Here is a 20,970-nt window from a genome sequence, read left to right as displayed (position 1 = left end):
CCATCACAGAGTGGGCAGGGGGCTGCGGGAATTGGGGGCTGCGTGGCCCGCAGAAGTTCCAGGATGCCCCATGCGAGCGTGTGGGGCATCCTGGAGAGATCCCCGAGCCCGGGAGGCTGCTTGCAGGGGGGTCCACTCATGTGTCACCAAGCGCTGCAGCAACACACGAGCAAAAAGATGAGGTTAATGGAGCGCTCGCTCTGTTACCCTCGTCTAAGGGGAGGAGTAATTAGGCGGGCTAGCCGCCTTGGGAGCACCGTGCTTGCCTGTGAGCCCGGTGGTTCCCACGATCCCTGGAAAGCGGGCTAAGCTCCCTTAGCTCGCTTTTGAGTGATCGTGAGAATAACTGTCTTATATATTTGTTGTGACACTGACAAGAGATGAACAAAACCTCAAGAAATTTTACCTGCAAATCATCATCTCTCCAATACAGCACCCACAGAATTACTTACAGACTAATGCTAAACCATGGTCAGAGTTTGGGGCACAGTTTTTGGCTGCTGTTTTGACTCTTTTGAATCCTTTTTGAACCTTAACCGCCCCCTTCCCTTCTCCTGCACATCCCATTACTACATTTGCAGTGCTCTTCTCTTTGGGCTCCCCTCCCCCTTTCTTTTCCTTCGTTCTCTTATTCTGTCTTTCCTTACTAGTTCCGAATCTCTCTTTGATCCCTCTTCCCACCCATCCCTTCCCCCTTCTTCCCCCTTCTCTGCTGTCTTTTCTGACCTTCTTGACTTTTCTTGTCCGCTCCTCCCCCCCCGTAAAACTTCATTCCTATCCAGCCCACCCCCAACACTGTCCTTGCTCTTTTTCTCTTTCCTAGCATTACCTGCTTGCAAATCCCCTCTTTCCCCACATGTCATAGTGTGGCAGCCAAAAGGCCACATGTGGACAAGGAGGTGAACCCACATCGGAAGAGGATACTTTTAGAGAAAACTGGGCTGTACCACCTTGCTACACATGTTTGCAGCTTGCCTTTGGAACACTGCGAGGTCTCTGTTGCTTTCAAAATGAAAGAAAACGTTACCTTCTTCCCAGATGGATTCAGCAAATGTGATTCTTTGATAATATAACAAGAAATGTGTAGCATGAGTTCTTCGATATTTGCTATCCCCTGCTAACTGGGCAAAGAGGCATCTTTTACCGTGGTGATTCTCTTTATTTAGCAGGGGGAGAGTAACTGGCCCTATCCACCCCCAGCACAGTACTTCCAGTGACTGTTGCTGGTGTGTGTCTTATGTTTCTTTTTAGAATGTGAGCCCTTTGGGGACAGGGAACCATCTTATTTGTTTGTTATTTCTCTTTGTAAACCGCCCTGAGCCATTATTGGAAGGGCGGTATAGAAATTGAATTATTATTATTTCTTGTTTACACAGTCAGACAGGTGTTACTGACTGGTTTCTTTTATCCAGACATCGAATCCTTCCCAAGGACCTGGGATGCCAGAATTTTATTGTCAATGGTTATAGATATCGTCGCAGAATATAGGCTGTTCCCAGTAAAGCTGCTTTTTGTAATTGGCTGATGGTGATTTCTGAGGCCCCTATGGTGTTGAGGTGCTCTTCAAGGTCTTTTGGAACTGCACCCAGGGCGCCAATGACCACTGGGATTATTTTGGTCTTCTTCTGCCACAGCCTTTCAATTTCAATTTGTAGATCTTTGTATTTGGTGATTTTTTTTCTATTTCTTTTTCTTCTATTCTGCTATCCCCTGGTATTGCTATGTCGATTATTTTGACTTGTTTTTCTTTCTTCTCGACTACAGTTATATCTGGTGTATTGTGTGGCAGATGTTTGTCTGTTTGTAGTCGGAAGTCCCATAATATTTTTACATCTTCATTTTCTTCAACTTTTTCAATTTTATGGTCCCACCAATTCTTGGCTACAGGTAGCTTGTATTTTTTGCAGATATTCCAGTGTATCATCCCTGCTACCTTGTCATGCCTTTGTTTGTAGTCAGTCTGTGCGATCTTTTTACAACAGCTGATCAGGTGGTCCACTGTTACATCTGCTTCTTTACAAAGGCGGCACTTGCTGTTTGTTGTGGATTTTTCGACTTTTGCTCTTATTGCATTTGTTCTTAGTGCCTGTTCTTGTGCAGCCAGTATTAAACCCTCTGTTTCTTTCTTCAAGTTGCCATTCTTAAGCCATTGCCAGGTCTTGGTGATGTCTGATTTTCCACTTATATTGTGTAAATATTGACCATGCAGGGGCTTATTTCTCCATTTTTCTGCTCGGTTCTTGACTTGTTCTTTCTTGTAGGCCTGTTTTGTTTCATTGGTGTTGAATAGTTTCGCGTTCTTGACCATTTGAAGTGCATCTTCTTCACTGTCCCTTATATATTCTTCAAGGCCTCTTTTCTCCTCCTCTAATGTTTGATGGACTTGCAGCATTCCTCTTCCACCTGAGCTGCGAGGGAGGTAGAGCCTATCTACATCACTGAGGGGGTGCAGAGCATGATTGATGGTCATGATTTTCCTGGTCTTACGATCTAGCGTCTCTAGCTCTGCCTGGGTCCAGTCTATTATTCCTGCAGTGTATCTAATAACAGGTATAGCCCAGGTGTTTATGGCTTGTATGATGTTCCCGCCATTGAGTTTGGACTTGAGGATTTTTCTGACTCTCCTGATGTATTCACTTCCAATTTTTCTTTTAACTTCAGTGTGTGCGATGTTATCAGCCTGGAGAATGCCCAAGTATTTGTAAGGTTCTTTCTCTTCCAGGTTCTTGATGTTGCTTCCATTGGGCAGTTCTATTCCTTCTGTTTTTGTTATTTTCCCTCTGTTCATTATTAATGCAGCACACTTGTCTAGTCCAAACTCCATTGCTATATCGCTACTGAATATACGGAAAGTGTTTAGCAGTGATTCGATTTCTGACTGGGACTTTCCATACAACTTCAGATCGTCCATGTACAGCAGATGGTTGATTTGACTGGATGTTTTAGATGTTTGGTATCCGAGACTTGTTTTGTTTAGTATTTGTGAAAGTGGGGTCATGGCGATTACGAACAATTGAGGGGATAGTGAGTCCCCTTGGAAAATGCCTCTTCTAATGCTAACCTGTCCAAGTGCCTCGCCATTGATTGTTAACTGTGGCCATTGATTGTTAACTACTACTTATCATCATCATCATCATCATCATCATCATCATCAGGAATATGACTGCATTCCATTTAGTGTTAGTTACACTGAACTGTCTAGTGGTGTAGTTATTATGAGTGCTTTTAGTGAAGCATTTTGTGAAGCTTTTAGTGAAGCATTATGAGTGCTTTTAGTGAAGATAAACTATTTCATATACCGGAAGTCCTCATAGATAAATACATGTAATGAAAGGTGATTGTTTATATACAATGAGACAACTACACTAAATAATTTTAGAAGGACATAGATAATATTATTGAGGATATTATCAAGGATAATATATATTATCAAGAAAATACATGCTTTTATTATCTGCGGAAAATATTTTGATTATTTTTGATAAGCATTTCTAAAAAAGAATGATTTCTTTGTGGAAAAGGACTCGATTCCTACTTGAAGCTTATTCAGTGAGACTCACAACTTTACAACATTATTCCATTTGTATGATAGGTTGTGTTCCTTCCAGACAGTACTTACTTCATCAAAATAAGTAATCAAAAATATTAAATATAGGAATTTATTTTTAATGTTACTATACATACTTACTTATTTTGATCAAGTAAATACTGCCTGGAAGGAGCACAACCTATCATACAAATGGAATAATGTTGTAAAGTTGTGTGTCTCACTGAATAAGCTCCAAGTAGGAATAGAATCCCTTTCCACAAAGAAATCATTCTTTGCATATTTTGCAATGTATATGCTCCTTTTTAGATTTAAATATTTCAGCTTTGCTTCTGCCTTGTTTTAGATCCTGCCTTGTTTTTATTATACTTAAACATGGAGTGTAAGAAAATTAAAATCCAATTTTATAAATAGAATAGAATTGTAAAATACACTTCTTTCCTTCCATGTTTATGGAGTGTGTGCATGCAGGTGCACACATGCATATTATATCTCTATAAAGGTAAAGTGTGTCGACAAGTCGATTTCGACTCCTGGTGCTCACAGAGTCCTGTGGTTTTCTTTGGTAGAATACATGTATTCTGTGCCACTTCCCACGCAGTATGACATTATGCCTTTCAGCATTTTCCTATATTGCTGCTGCCCGATATAGTACCAGCAGGGATTCAAACTGGCAATCTTCTGCTTGTTAGTCAAGCATTTCCCCACTGAGCCACTTAAGGTGACATTATATCTCTATAGTGGCACATAATAATGCACATGTGCACACCCTGCCTTGATACTGCTAACCAGAACATAACTCATTCAGCTCATTGTTTTAAAAAATGTGAACGAACATTGGTGCCCATGATTCAGACACCTAATTGTGTTTTGGGCACATCATTAATTTCTGTACTTTGAAACAGGCATAACGTTTTAAACATTGAGTGCAATAGTTCACACACAACATCTAAGACTATGACATTCATATTTCAAGATTAAGAATCGGAATCTTATTAACGGTTGGCCCATCAATGTGGCAGACTGGGCAATGTTCCAGTCTGGCAGACTGGGCAATGTTCCAGGGATTTCCAGATGTTGTTGACTACAATTGCCAGAATCCCTAGCTGCAATGGCTTTTGCTTGGGTATTATGTGAGTTGTAGTCAGCAACATCTGGGAATCCCTGTTAAAGGGAATCCTGGGACTGGGGTGGTTACCTTAAGTGGTGGCAGGTGGGGACGGGGACAGGGACAGGGTTCATCACATGCCTGCCAGCAGCTGCCTCCTGCCTCCAGCCAGTGTCCTCCTTACCTGCACTAGTGACATGGCCAGCTACCATCACTGCTCCTCCTCCTCCTCCCACTCACTGGATTTTAAAAGGGGGAAATGCATAGAAGAGTATGTGTGGAGGACAGAAGAGTAGTGTGTAGTGACCAGCCTCCCCACCCCCAATTGATTTTACCGGAAGATAACTCTCATCTTTGACTGACAGACTGGTGACCCCAGGTCTTGGCCAATCAATCCACCAGGTGGGTGAGAGCTGCTGAGGAGGAAAAGGAGAGTACGGAGAAGCAGAGAATCCAGCATGGAGTTTGCTCTCACGGTATGACTCTGCAGATCCTTGAAAGACAAAATTGTAGGAGGCTTGTTTCTTATCAGGAATTTTGGTGAGTTTTCAAGGAAAGGAAGCCAGGGCTTTTTGGCTTCAGGAATCTAGCATAGGGAAAGGTTTGTTTAGTCAGACTTTGTGTTAGGAATTTATTTTGCTTTCTATGTGTGCTTTGTATAGTCCTAAATAGTTCTTTGTAACTGAGCAACTAAGTTCCATTATGTACCCCCTAAGAAAGATCTGGGTCCTTTGAAGATTTCTTGTAACCAGCCTAAGTAATTTTTATGTGCATCTAAAAAGCTAGAGACTCAGACGAACCAGTCTGCAGTCCTGAATAAACTGTTTTTGTCCTTTTCCTTTTTACCAGCCTTTCAGCTGGTTAGTAACTCAGAAGAAAGTGGGGGGGGGGGGCACTAGTGTACAGCATCTCTGTACGCTAGTGTTCAGCTCCGCTACCTTGTTTTCTTCCCAGGCATACAATGTGGAAGGTTTTTATATTTGCCCAATAGCAAGATAAAGAGAGAAGTCTAGGATGTGGCACTCCAGTCCAGGCTGTCCAGTCTCTGATAAAAGAGTGTCTGGTGGCAGTATTTTAATCTACCGAAGGTCTAAAGTAAAAAGTTTTAAAAGGGAAGCCCACTCAAGCAGCTCAGCAGGTGAGTTGGCTCTGAGTCAAAGGCTTTAATTCTTTATATATAGGGCACTATGCTCTATCTCACTTATCCTCTAGATCCTATTCTACTCTACTCATTGCTTTCTTGTTATAATCTCTACTCATTGCTTTCTTGTTATAATACTCTACTCATTGCTTTCTTGTTATAATTATAATATAAGTAGAAGGAGAAACAGCAGCAGTGGGTGGAGTAAGGTTGGAGCACCCCAGGTGGCATTTTGAATGGTAAGCCCTGCACAAGGGGAGTGGCATACTGCTACACAAGCACCAGAGGAGAGGTTGAGCTTACCCTGCTTAGCGGAAGTCTTGATTTTCATGAATGAATACATTTGCCCTGTGTGTACAATCACAATCATAGTATCTGCCAAGGTCCTAAGTCTGTGAATCTGGAATGTGTTGGGCCTTTGAAATTACATTGCATTGTCAAGAAGGGAGAAGTGGATGATCAGCTGTCTCCATCCCAAACTTCTAGAAAGTTTGAGAGATTTAAAGTCAGAGTTAATAACCTGAAGATGAGTAACACATAGATATGGTAAGAAAGGATCAGACTACATGTTATTCTTTCCAGAGCCCTACTCACACTTTTTGTTCAACACTCCTACACTCTGTGCACAGTGTACACAAGTACAGATTTGTACTCAGGTTCAGTTATTCACATTTGAGGTGGAATGCACTTCCACTCTGTGCCATGTATTTGAGAGACTTATGCCCAGGTTCACTTTTAAAATGAATGCATGTACAGTCACCCACACAAAAATGTATATGACTGTACAGACATCTGAACACAGGTACAACATAAGATCTGAACAGGGCTCATGTTTTACAGGGTTCCGCCCCGCTCCCCAAACAAGAATTTGTCCAAGTCCTAACAGAACCAAAATCCCAGGATAGACAAATAGTAACTATAAAATACACATCTGCACACATATCTATTTGTTCCATATAAAGATCACACTACTTTTGGCTAGTTTTCCAATTCTGAGAGTTATGAGAAGACAAGGCTTTGAAACTCCAGTGAAGCACAACAGATCAGCTTTAAAAGTCAAATATATTTGACTTCAAAGAGTGAAGTCAAATATGAGCTTTCAGTCACAAAGGACCTATGAGATCTAATGCTGCATTACCACTTTTCGTATTTCATTTAATCCTCAGGAGATTTTTAAGGCAATTATTTTAAATACTGCAAATTTATTTTTAAATTTTCCTTCATGGTGCTTTAACAGGAATCTCAGTGCTTAAATCTTTGCTGTTTCTGACAAGGCTAAACCAGATTCTATACTCTATGAGCATCCATAAACAAAAGCACCATGGACTGTGATTAAGATGCCCTTGAGCTAAAAGAAACTGCATAGAATTAGCAGAAGAGACGAATTCACAAAGTATCTTTCCTAAATACCGTAAAACCAAAACAATGGCAAATTGTTCATGGCGGTATGCATGGAATAATTCTTACAGATACAGAGTTCTCTAATGCAGAACTGAGCTGCAGCAAAAAGCCAACACTGTTGAGGCTAGAGACTGAGCAAACTGCACAAAACAGAGAGCAACCCATCCAGGCTTTCAATTTATTTGGGAACTTAGGAAAGGTTATGGAGTACTTACTGCTGGAACTGGAGAGTTCTTTTGGACTGGACGACATTGGCTGAGCACACATTTGACAGAGACAGTCTCTTCCATTAAATGTAACCCGGTCTCCTGGTGGGAAAGGACGTCTGGAGAGCAAGAGAACAAAAGGATTTTAATTCAAGGTTATCCTTGTGGTTTTCATTCTCTCTGTCTCTTTCTCATCTCCTTTCAGCCACCGCCTTTGTTGCAAATCAATATCTCACAAGAACAAGGGCCAAAAATGTTCAATATGCAACACTGGCAAAGCCAGGCATTTGGAAGGAATCCAAAGACTAAATGCACCTCCAGTGGGAGAAAAGCCTGTGTTAGACGAGACTGTCTGATAGCCTGGCTTTGGAAAAAAGATGCAGTATGAAGAGTTTTTATAAAGACACAACATACAAGAATATTTCCTGCTTGGAGAAGTGGCCCACAGATTATGCTGTCTTATGCTTAGAGGCATAGCTAGGTACTTAGGAGATCTGGGGCCCTGACCCACGGCACTGGGGCAGCATTCCTATGCATGCTTACCTGTGTGCAATTTCTAAATACCTATCCGCCATATTAAATGGAAAGAACTGTTGCTTATGTACATATATTATGTAGTGATAGAATTGCAATGTCATATTTATTTCATCCTTTGTCCAAGGAGTTCAGGGCTCCCTATCCTCAGAGCAACCATCTCAGGTGGTTTATGCTGGGAGCTGGTGACTAGATTACATAATGAACTTCATGGCTGAGTGAGGATTTGAACCCAGACCTTCTTTGAACCCAGTGGGCCTCTGTGTGAAACAGGATGCAGGACTAGTTAGGCCTTGGGCCTGATCCAGCAGGCCTGTTGTTATGTTCTTAAATGGCTTTCCCTATTAATTCCAAACTTATGTTAGCTGGTTTTAAAAACTGATTAGACAAATACATGTAAAGTAGAAGTCTGACACAGGCTTCTATATCAGCCATGAGATCCTTTAAACATCAGTTTTAATTGTAAGGCCACATTCTCACAAAGAGAATGATCTTGGTTAAAGAGTTAACCATGATGAGCAAGCCCTGCATGCTTCCACAGAGCGTATCACTGGAACTCAGAATTTCTGGGCAATCCCAGTTAAATTTCTGCCGTTACTCAACATTTAACTAGGAGCCAATTCTGGTTAACAATCCCTGTTGAACCACAGAGATTTAACCGGGATTGCCCAGACATTCCAGGTTCTCACTACACAGTCCGTGGGAGTGCTCGGGGCTTGCTGAGCATGATTAATGCTAACCACGATTGTTCTTGTCATGAGAACACTGCCTAAATATTTTAAAGAAATTATTAATTTTTTATTTTATTATTTATTTATTTTATAAATTTGTATACCACCCACTTCCCAAGTCTCTAGGCGGAATACAGCATTCAATCCTAATTGTAAATTCTTATATGTGTTCCCATTGAGTCATATGCTACTGAGAAGCAATCCTTCTCAGACTGACCTACCTCACAGGGAAGTTGTGAGGATAAAAATGAGGTGCAACACCTAGAGCACCTTTAGAAGCAAGATAATGGCACACTATACATGAAAATCAATGCATAAAAAGGGCAACTCTCAATAACAATCCAGCCCTACTTTCTCAACAAGCTCTGATTTCAGAAAAGTAGAAGAGAATATTTGAGTGTTCGCTTGATTTCAGCAAGTTTCAAGAGTTTCCACCCTGTGTCCAAGAAGAAAGCTGGGCATGCTGATTTGCAAATGTTACAAATATGAAACAACAAGAAGGCTTTTAAACATACCCAGATAAGTAAGGACTGAAATTAGCCAGCCTATAGACAATCAGGCTAAGCTGTTTTAAACCTGCTTAGGTGGCTAAAGTTTATCTCAGTAATTTTTCAGACACAATGCTAATAATTTTTTTTAATAGCTGTATTACAAGGCTTTGCTAGATAGAACCCTCAATTCCTCCTATACTCCCATCCGATGCATTTTTACTTCAGTAAGTCAGTTAGTTCAAAGGGCTTACTCTCAAGTACGTGCACATTACAATGCAGTCATGGCTTTTTAAAAAGATGGATTTAAGATACTCAGAAGAGTTTTCCATGGGTAAGGCAGTAGGCATGTAGATCATATGTATGTTTACACAGACATCTGATCATATGTATATTTACACAGAAATAAGTCCCACTGAGTTCAATTGACTTACTCTCACATAAACATGCATGTGACAGAGTCCGACCTATAGGCATTGAAAACAGATGCTATTCTTTCTGCTCCTCCCCATTAAACAAAAAGACACACAAATAAAAGCAAAGCCACAGCCAATATAAGTTGAATTAGACCGCTAACCTCACAATCTTGCCTTATGCTCTGTTAAAAAAGAAAGTCTTGAATGGTCCAAATCAGGAGTGTAGCAAGGTTGGAGTGGGCCCAGAGACAAGATTTTAAAGTGGACCCCCCTTAAATGATGCTGAATAGTAGTAACAAAAAGCATAGTGATACACACACACACACACACACACCCCTCCTATGTGCCACAATAGAACATCATCCTAAATTATTTTTTAAAGGGTTTTGTAAATTGTGGACAATGCAAGTCATTTAATGGTACTAGAGAAAGACATTCTGTTCTGGTAGCTTCAGGTCTCTCACATCAATTTCAGAGGATGAATACAACTGAAGGAAGTCCGGGCAGGTGCGCAGCTGGGGGAGTCAGTCATGTGACTTGCCTCTGCAACTGTCTCCCCTTGCCCTATTATAGTTACGCCCCTGGTCTAAATGCAGCTGCCATGCTGTTTGTTGTTTGCCACCCTTGAAGTCAATGAAGACTGCACTTGTTTTTATTTCTGCAATTAAACCTGAAAAAGTAAAAATGCAACCATTGCCTCCTCGCCCAACTGTTTGGAGCTAAACACAGCAGCTGCTGCTACTGTTGCCAAGACTGGACCTTTGCCTCAACCTTTGTAACCACCAAAAAGCTGGTGAGCATGCACAGCTTGCAGCTCATTGGCACCCCTAAAGCCAAGGCTGTTAAAGTAATGGTGTACCTAGACTGTTTGGCTGCATGGAAGACAGGGGCATTCAATAATTTATTCCAGACACATCCCTAGGCAGCCTAATACTGGCAATGCCCATGATGTGAATGCCGCCTATGGAGCACTGGATTTGGTAGCAAAGATCTGTTAGTGACATATTTAATGTTTCTATTTTTAGAGCCGGCTGAGCTATTTTTCTTTATGCAAAGAGAGCCTAATTTATTGCAAAGTTAAAAACTGATTTCAAGGGGAATTATCAAGGTTTGCAGCTACCATGAGCATCATTAAATCACAACTTCTGGCCTACGGCCAGCAGAAAGCTGCTCAGCAGCCAACGCTTTAATCCTATGCCTGAGAAAAAGTAGTAAATCTCTAATACTGCTAACAATGTACAGGCATTACACTCACACACAAGTTCCTGATAATATGGTAATGGAAAACGAAAATGCGTCCAGTGAATCATATTTGTTTTCTACCCTGCCACAGGGTGACACAAATTGAATCCAGAGACAGGCTGAATCCCAGTTTCATACCTGGGGTTGGGTCTTGATCCTTAACAATGGTTGGAGTAAGTCAAAACCGCTAGGTTTGATGGTGAATCCCAGCTTGTTGTAAACCATGATGGGAAGGAGAAGCCTTCTTCCTCTCACACATGGAGGGGAGAGCACATGAGCCCAAGGCTCAGGAACATCAGGGACCAGGATCCCTGTTGAAGTGTCAGACCATATTGAATGTGTGTACTTAAGTTTGGAGACCAGAAATAGACTGGGACTTCTGTTGGTGTACCGATCACCCCACTGCCAAGAATAGTCCTTAACTGAACTGGTGGACAAGCTCAGGCTTGGTGTTGGAGTCCCCCAGGCTTGTGGTGGTGGAGGATTTCAATGTTCACTTTGGGACCAATCTGCCCAGGGTAGTTAAGGAGTTCATAGTGGCCATGACAACTATGGGTCTATCCCAAGTCGTCTTAGGACCGACACGCATTGCTGGTCGCACACTTGATCTGATCTTGCACTCTGATCAGGGTAGTATGCTGTGGGTGGGGACTCATTGTCATGGATGGAGCATCATCTGGTTAAGGTTCAATTCACTACCATGTCCCACCTCCACAGGGGTGAGGGGCCTATTAGGATGGTCTGCCTGAGAAGGTTATTGGATCCAAAAGGATTCCAAGAAGCCTTGGAAGGAGTAAGTGTTGGCTCTGCCAGTGATCCTGTTGATGCCCTGGTGGAACTGGGGAAAAAGGACTGGAACAGTAAACTCACCAGGACAGTAGTCATGATTGCTTATAAGCATCCTCTCCAACCCACTTCGAAACTGGCCTCTTGGTATATGGAAGAACTACGGGGGCTGAAGCAGCATGGTAGATGACTGGAGTGCAAGTGAAGAAAGACCTGACTTGAATCCGACAGATTACAACATAGAGCGCATTTGAAGATTTATGCTCAGGTGCTATGTGTGGCAAAGAAGCGATTCTTTTCTGCCCGTATTGCAGAAGCTCACACCCAGTGGAGTTGTTCAGGGTTTTGAGAGGGCTAGTGAGTGCCCCTCATCCCAATGGTCTGACTCAGTATAAGGCAGCTTCCTATGTAGCTCTAGACTAAGGAATGTCATGCAGAACCAAAATTAAACCATGGTTCCATGTAATGTTTAAACCAGGCCACTGAAGAAGTTTCCCCCAAAAAAGTGTTGCTGTCAGGGTGACTAGCTAACTGAATAAAAAACATGTAACCCAATCTCTGCTTTACCAAAGTCACACTTTGGCTGACGCAGTCACGGATATAGTAATGAGATATGTGGCTTCTATATCAATGTGGCCAAGGTCCAGAACAGTGATTATGAAGAAACACAGTACAGCTCAGGAGGTACTAGACACCATTAAGGTGTACAGGAGAACCTTGAGCATGGCAAGTCTTTGGAGATATTGTTTCTCTCTCTGTTAACAGAACATTTGGTGGCCATCCTGACTAGATTTAGATCAGTGGCTTCTAGTTCAGCACCACAGTCTTCAATAGAGGCAGAAGTGCCTTTTACCAGCTACGGCTGGTACGCCAGCTGCAACCCTACTTGGAGAAGGAACGGACCTGACCTCAGTCACTCATGCTTTGGTAACATCCGGATTGGACTACTGCAATGCGATCTATGTGGGGCTGCCCTTGAAGACATTTTGGAAGTTTCATTTGGTCCAGAATGCTGCTGCAAGGATGCTCATGGGCACAAGTCACTTCATGAGTGTCACACCCACCCTGCAGTGGCTTCATTGGTTACCGGTTCACTTCCAGGCTAGATTCAAGGTACTGGTCTTGACCTTTAAAGCTCTACATGGATTGGGGCCAGGGTACCTGTGAACCGCATTCACCCAATTGAACCTGCCAGGGCCCTCCGCTCATCATCTTAGGCTCTGCACATGGCCCTATCACTAACAGAGATCTGGCTGGTGGGGACTAGAGACAGGGCCTTATCGGTTGTGGCCCCTTGGCTTTGGAAATCCCTCCCTGAAGAGCTTCACCATGCTCCCTCCCTCAGTGTTTTTTTTAAAAAACAACTAAACACATATCTTTTAAAAGAGGCTTTTTAATGCTCCATTTTTTGTTATATCTGGTAGGCTTTTTTAGTCTTTAGTTTTTAATTTTTATAATTTTCAATTTTTAGCTTTTAAAATAATTTTTAATTTGAAACTTAATTCTGATTGTGGTTTTAGCCTGGGCTATTAACTTGTTTACTTAATTTGGCTAATTTTATTAGTTTTATTTTAGATTGTATCTATTTTATTGTTGTGAGCTGCTATGAACAGTAGTATACTGGAGGGATGGGGTATACATATTTTTAATAAACAACAACAACAACAACAATTAAAGAAGTATGATCTACAGAACGTGTATCATTTATGTACTATTTGAACAAGCTTTTCTTTCTTAAAATAATAATAATAATAATTAAGCATTGATCCTTATAATGTTTATCCAGGATCAGTTGACTTACTTGCACACAGTGCAGGCAAAGCAGTTGGGATGGTAAGTTTTCCCCAAAGCAGTCACGACTTCTCCTTCCACAAACTCCCCACAACCGTTGCATCGGGTCCCATACATCCGCTGGTAATCCACAGTACAGAGGTACTCCCCATTCTTAATAAAAAAGCCACCTTGAGCCAAGTCGCACCCACACACTGTGAAATAAAACAGGAACAAATCAGTTAAGAAAAGCTCACTAGAACATGAAGAGATACATGAGGGGCTGGGCTGGTAGAAAAAGCACTATGAGAAGTGTAGAGGGGATACCAATGGCAGTCCAAGAGAACGCAGAATGGTCTTGCTGACAGTACTCAGCACAAATTGTGATAGCAGCTTCAGTCCACATGCTTGGAAATCCTACTACGCATCAGTCAAGAAAATGAGAAGTAATCATCATCATACTATTATACATTATATTTATCATCGTGCAGAATGCAGCTGTTGTCAAATGCCCAGTAGCTGGTGTATGTGGGTTGATATTCTCATATTACTTGTCTTAAAGAGAGCTGGCTGCCAACTTGTTTCCAAGTCCAATTCAAAATGCTTGTTGTAACCCTTTAAAGTCCTAAATGACTTGGGTCCTGGCTGTCTCAGAGAATTTCTCCTCCCATATGAGGCCCCTCCACACTTGAGATCTTCTGAGAAGGTCCTATTTCAAATTCCATCCTGCATAGAAGCTATATTAGCCTCTGAAAGGAGCAGTGTCTTTCCTGTGGCAGCTACAAAGCTTTGGAACTCACTTCCAAAAGAAATTCACACAGCCTCATCCCTGCTTCCTTTTCAGAGGTGACTGAAAAGCATCTTCTCTCAGAAGCCTTTTGGCCATTGATGCCATCTACAGTTTTGTTTGGTAGCATATGTTGATTTAGATTTTGCTACTGTCATTTTACTGGATTTTCTTTAAGAATCTGTTTTTTTGTTTGTTTGTTGTATATATTGCTTTTATAGTAGGGTACAAAAAGTTTATATCACTATTCTGTTTTATGAACAATGGTATACAAGTTTATTGAATACAATAAATAAATTATGCTTTATTTGCATGATCTCATAAACGTTTACGATAAAAAGAATTAAAATAAAACATTCAAATGGAAACTATCAAGTATTTCTCTTTCCTTCATCATCCTGAAACCAACTTCAGCCAAGGTAGGGCAAACAGTCAGAACTTTGCTTCATTGCCTTGAGATCTAGTTTTCATTATTCCAGGGAGTAGCCCAAGCTCATACTAAGCAGCTGGCTATCATACACCCAGTCCTTCAGGGTCCAGACAGTTAGCTGCCATTCACATTGTACTTCAAAGGACATGAACTAATCCAAAATCTGTATCCCATTCATCCTTTCAATTACCACCTTGTCAGGTGAGTTGTCATCATTCCAGTTTTACAGATGCAAAAGCGAAGCAGAGACTCTACTGTAGCTTTGCAGTTAGTTCAAACCTATTTGAATGCAAGTCTCCATAATCTATCCACGTTCAACACTATGCTTCTCATCTGCAGGATTCCACATTGGAATGAATAATCTTATCCACTATCTGTTTTATAAAAGTTATCCTACCAAAGTATTTACTTCTTAATGTCTATCAACACAGTTTTATTAATAATTCTTCAATCCAATGAGAACGTTCGTTACTACAATTATCCTTCGGATTTGAAAGAGGAATGGCTGACAGCAAAGGACAAATCATTGTTTCCTCCCTGTCACCCAATGCTATTCACCTCACAGCAAACCATATCCTCTCTGTAAGTAATATAAATTGCTACATCTTGTTGAAAGACAGCGGCATCTGGCTGACTATGTCTGAAAACAGAATGCTGGACTAGGTGAGCTTCTATTCCAAGGAACTGGAGCCTAACTTTTCAATGAGCTGGTATACTAATGCTTCTCATTTCAAGAGATCTCTGTTAGGCTCTTAGTGGATGGCTTCAGTAATTTCATTCATACTACTCCTTTGACCTCAATGCAATGCCACTTTACAATGGTGGCACTATCTCCATTTATCAAATTATCCGTTATAAGGCCAGTACAGTTAGATTAAAGAATATACATAGTACCATGAAGATTCTACTTATGCTAGACATATTGGACAAGATGTGGCAAGTATTATTCACTGATTGGCAAAGACTAGATCCTGCTTATAGCCAGCTTCCTTTAATAATGAGCAAACACTAGCATTATTGTTCTAAGTGGAACTCTCTCCATCTGATCAGACTTATGAAACGTCAACCATCCCTTGATATCATGATCATTATCAGTCTGGAAAGATAAAATATTTATTTATTTATTTTATTTTAAAGTTTGTATACTCCCCTTCTTCTGTAGGACCCAGAGTAGCTTACAAGAAGAACAATATAAATCCACAATCAAAACAAATTCATAATATGATTAGCAACAAACTAAAATACAAATCATTAACAAAACCAGCTGATGAGCTTATCTAGCAACAAAGGCTGTTTCAAACAGCCAGGTTTTTGTTATACATGAGAATCAAAGTGTACAATGTGGGAGTTGGTCAGGTCTCCCAGAGAGCACATTTCAGAGAACCAGAGCTGCTATCAAAATGGCCCCGCTTCCTGTGTATGTCTGCAGAATTCCAGGTAGGAGCTTTCCCAGGCAGCAGGCTTTACCATGTGATTAAGAGGGGTGAAGTACTACAAGTTACGGATATTTCTAATTTGCCTTAAAAACCGAAGCAAAAAGGTTTTTACACCCCAGACATAATTCGGGCTAAACTCCAATGATCAATGAAAAACTCGGGTCGTGTATGGAGTGCTCCCTGATAGCTTGCAGGGACTTCGACAATATGTGAAAGCACACTTGCTGTTCCGTGGTTAATCAAAGTAAAATCACCTTCTGGGAACGCTCCAGGTCATTCGATGCTCTCAAAGCAAGGTCTAAGGTTCCAGTCTAAGTGTTCAGGGGTGCATACAGTCCTTCAGGTACACCTCATACTGTTTAGGGCTTTAAACATAAGTCTTAAACTGTTTAGGGTTTTAAAGGTAAGAACCATCACCAAAATAAGGTCATTTAAAAATGTTTTTAAAAGCATGCAAACTAACATGTCGCAATACAACTCAATATCCGTACATAACTGAGCAAACTTCTACTACAATCCCCTCTTCAGGATCTCATCAGAAAATTCAGCATATCAATCTAATCTTGTAGAGTAACAGTGAGGGAGAAAATATTTTGTAGGAAGAGGATCACACACAAACAAAAATGCCATACGATCAAAGCAACTGAGGTTTTGTTAAAGCTGGAACACTGGGAAACATCCTAACCTTGAACATACAAAAAAGACTACATTCTTAGGATCATAATAGCGTGATAGCATAAAGATGGATTGAGATAACAGAAAAGACCAGCTAATGGTTCTTGTACTGAAAGGAAAGTCAAATTTTCACACAGTTGCTGCTCCTCTAACTTTGATTCTTCTTCGACTGTTCTAATATTCAGTTTCATCTAAATCCTTTAGAACACAGTGACATGTGCTTAGGGACCCTTTCAGAGATAGGCACTTTTGTATTAGATAATCACTAGAGGGTTTCTACCTTAAAGGGTATCTGATTTACAGTATCAAATTGACAGAAAGAAGATTTTGGAGTTCTATATCTTGCCCACTTATACCCATCCCATTTTGCTTATGATCCAGCTGAAGAGTTCTGGAAAACCTAAAAACTTATTTTCTACTTTGTGACATTTTAGCTGGTCTTTAAAAAAGTATTATTTAGTAAGAGTTCTGCAAAAGAATTAAAACATACAAGAACAAGATTGGGGATATCTAACTTTTTTGTAGTGCATGTGAAAAGGAACTCAGTTGGGACACTGAAAGCATTGAACCACCTGCACTTATGCTTTGGATCAGCTCTTTAATGCTGTGATTCTCCACACTGCTTTACACTGGTGGATGCATTGGTGACTAATGGCTTCAAAAACTGAAAAAAAGCATTAGATTCATTCAGATAACATGAAAAGTTTTAATGATTAAAATGGCAGGGGTGGGGGGAGGGCTGTAAGCTTGGGACCAAGATCTTGTACCTAGCACCCCTGGATCTCAGGATTGTAATCAAACACAAGCTAGATAGGAGCCAGCAATGGGATGCAGCTTCAAAAAAGGGAAATGTGATTTTAAGCTGCATCAACAGAACTATAGTTACAAGTAATGAGAAGCAATAGTTCCACTTTACTCCTCACTACTCAGACCCCATCTGGAGTATTGGGTCCAGTTCTGGGCACTTTCGGAAGGATTGAAGGGAAAAACCAGAGGTGGGCAACAAGAGAAGTCCAACAATATAAACAATCACCAGACCAGGCTGCGAGGGCGGTAGGGGCAGTTCTCCCTTGCTGGAGGTCTTCAACCAGAGGCTGGACAGCCATCTATTGGAGACGTTTCTAACTCTGATTTTCCTGCAGTGAACAGGGGGCTAACCTAGAAAATCCACTCCAAATTTATGTTTCTTCTACCCTACAGTGGCTTCTGAGTTATTTTTCCTAATAGAACAACATGACTACTTATTTTTATATGCCTTAATCAGGTAGAGTTAGCATTATAACTGAATTTCTAATCATTAGTAATTTTCTTTCTTCTTTTTTTAACTGGCTGCTTTATATTCTGCTTGGTCCAGAACATGATTCATAAATGCAGAATCTCATAGTTAGGAGATCATATGAGTGCAGTGGCTTAAAAAACGCTAAAACAAGAACAACTTATGTTGCTTCTTATTTCTGAGGTGAGTGGCATCAGAAAAGGATTTTTAATTTGGCATTTAAAAGGTATGAGTGTGGTGCACCGGCTGTGAAGAAGGAAAAGCCTGATACCTGAAGCCTCCCCGAGTATCCTACCTAAACTGCTGGCCCTGTCTCTGTAGTAGACAGTGGCCCTTCTCTTCCAAGGAGCAGGAGGAAGAGCGACCTGTATTCCAGATGCACCACAATAGAGGAAGTTTCAATGTCTCTGCTATACAACTGGCAAAGGATGGAGACATTGTGCACTGGACCACGGGCACTAGCTGTCTTCCTCTATTAGAGGCCTTACAAATGGAAGAAGACAGGATGTTTCTAAGGATGCCTTAAATTTTAAACAATTAGACTCCTGTAAAACTTTGGAAATCTGAGAAGTGCATAAAGTAGCATTCCACAGGGGTTCCACCAACTAGAAACACATGCAAGATACAGCTCTGATTTCATATTTCAAAATAACTATATTCCTTCCCCTAGGCACCTCGGGAAGGAGAATAGTGTTGACATTTGCTGTCAGCTCCAGGATTTCCACTACTAAGGGACTCATAATACATGATCACAAATAACAGAAAAGACTCAGAGTGCCTCCTGTTTCTCAAGAAAAGACAATCAATCAAAACATACTCCTTTTATAGGGCCTCTGGCTTCAAGTGTTTTAAATACCGATAAAAACTTGGATTGCTGACACTGATATTGGATTACGTTTGCAGAGATAATACAAATAGAGATTACATTATGATATGCTTTCTCCTCCTCTAGCTTATACGTCATTATGTGCACTGTAGGGTGATCACTGCTCCAGGCTATGATGAGAGTTGGGAGAAGGATGGAAGATGAAAGCAGTCCAAATTTAGAGCTTCTCAGGGCTGGCAAATCCTCATTAAAGATAGTCATGAGTCACAAGTTCTCAATGAGGGGATTCAGTGGTGTTGGTTTCTGAGAGGTATAGTTTGGGAACTTACCTCAGCAGGACACTGTTATAAATTTGGACACCAAGACCAAATTTATAATAGTGGATGAATATACCACTCAGTTGAATCTGACTTCTTCCTACTCTTTTCTCAAAAATAGAATTGGATTTTAACAGGTGTTACCATATTCCGTTCACGCTGAACATGGGGGAGGCAGAGGTTTATAAATAGAAAAGATTTTACTATTTTATACATTAGAGCAGATGAGCAGCAGTAATTTCATTCCAAGTGCATGTTCCATTTAAGGGATTTCATGGCTGGCTGGTGTTACTTTTGAAACAATGAATATTTCAGAACGCAACATTCATTGCCCCCACCCTCACAACTCCTTAGCAGATTATACTGAGCAGCACTTCCCACCATGTTAATTTCCTTTTCTGTGGCAGAAAAGCCGAGCACTTTCCCCCTTTGGGATTTGAAGCTGACAGGATTCTTTAATTAATGTAAGACGACTCAGCTCTGTGCAAGGCAGAAGAATGCATCCATCTCAGATTTTTTTTGGCATGAAATGGAGCAGATGAGCATTCAAAACAAAAGAATATTCCAAACTCAAACCAAACCACCCAAAATGGTTCTGTGCAAACCCCTAATGGTGATGAAATAGTTCTAGAACAACCCACTGCAACAGAATGATGCTGTTCAACACCTGTTATATGACACACAGATATTGATGTTTTTTTGTAACTACCTCTCGATGATCTGTGTGTAAGGACTGAATTGTCTCTATGATTCATAGCTAACTAAATTGTTTGAAGGGTCCAATATGTCTGAATGACAAAAGGAATACAACTTCAGCATTCAGTTATTGTAAGGGGAAAGTGGCCACAGAAGCCAAGGCATTATAGGCATACAAAAAGAAAAACAAAATGGAAATAAAGTTATTTACAAACAGGAGTGATCCAAGATATTTTGCTGCCTCAGTTGAAGGACAATATGATGCGCCCCTCCCCATCTATTGGCAAATGCTCAGCATCTTCAAGCCATGGTGCTGAGCAGCAGCACTGGTATGTGAGTCCTCTCTCAATCTATGCAACCAAGCCAGGCAGTGGTGGCAGAAGCATTCCTAACTTTTGTTGGTGGGGAGAACAGGGGACAAAAGAGGCACACCCTAGTGGGGCAAGGAGTGGAAAATGAACAGCATGCCCAAGTGGGCTAAGGAAGATCAGTGGTAGTGGGTGACAGGCAGGGGTGGAACCTGTGGTGTTGAAGGGTGGTGGAGCTAGTACCTGCTACCCCCTGCGCCCCTCTCACACCTGCACCTGAAGTGACTGTCTTACCGTGCCTCATAGAAGCCGTTTAAAAGAATATGATTGATTCTTCCAATAAAGAGTAAATATATGAAGTGGCAATTTCATGCACTGAAAATAGTAGCCTCCTAATAAAATTAAGGCTGCAATCGGAGTAAGCCCCATTGAACTCAGAGGAAATTACTTCCCATTTAGTAAACATACATAGGATTGCACTGTAAAACTGTGTCCCACCAGCATATTAGGAACATAGGGAAGTCATCAGCAAAGAGCTGGGTGTCATCAGCACATAGGGAACTGCCATATACTGAGTCAGGCCATTGGTCCATCTAGCTCAGTATTGTCTTCACAGACTGGCAGCGGCTTCTCCAAGGTTGCAGGCAGGAATCTCTCTCAGCCCTATCTTGGAGAAGCCAGGGAGGGAACTTGGAACCTTATGCCCTTCCCAGAGCGGCTTCATCCCCTGAGGGGAATATCTTGCAGTGCTCACACATCAAGTCTCCCATTCAGATACAATCAGGGCAGACCCTGCTTAGCTATGGGGACAAGTCATGCTTACTACCACAAGACCAGGTCTCCTCTCCA

At 41.2% G+C, this 20,970-nt stretch overlaps 1 protein-coding gene across 17 annotated transcripts in view; it reads right to left on the bottom strand.

Annotated features, from left to right (window-relative positions):
- Positions 1-20,970, bottom strand: part of ABLIM1 (actin binding LIM protein 1) — a 325,523-nt gene that overhangs the window by 133,267 nt on the left and 171,286 nt on the right. For all 17 annotated transcript variants that reach the window (XM_053312321.1, XM_053312318.1, XM_053312316.1 and 14 more), the window contains exons 3-4: positions 13,402-13,585; positions 7,413-7,522 (exon numbers count right to left, since the gene is read on the bottom strand). In XM_053312321.1, coding sequence (XP_053168296.1) covers positions 7,413-7,522; positions 13,402-13,585 — 294 coding nt within the window. The remainder of the gene's footprint in view (positions 1-7,412; positions 7,523-13,401; positions 13,586-20,970) is intronic.

Source organism: Hemicordylus capensis, chromosome 3 (genome assembly GCF_027244095.1).
Source record: "Hemicordylus capensis ecotype Gifberg chromosome 3, rHemCap1.1.pri, whole genome shotgun sequence".
Lineage (NCBI taxonomy): Eukaryota > Metazoa > Chordata > Lepidosauria > Squamata > Cordylidae > Hemicordylus > Hemicordylus capensis.
The sequence above is the reverse complement of the archived record's forward strand: the minus strand, read 5'-3'. Positions and strand labels throughout refer to the sequence as shown.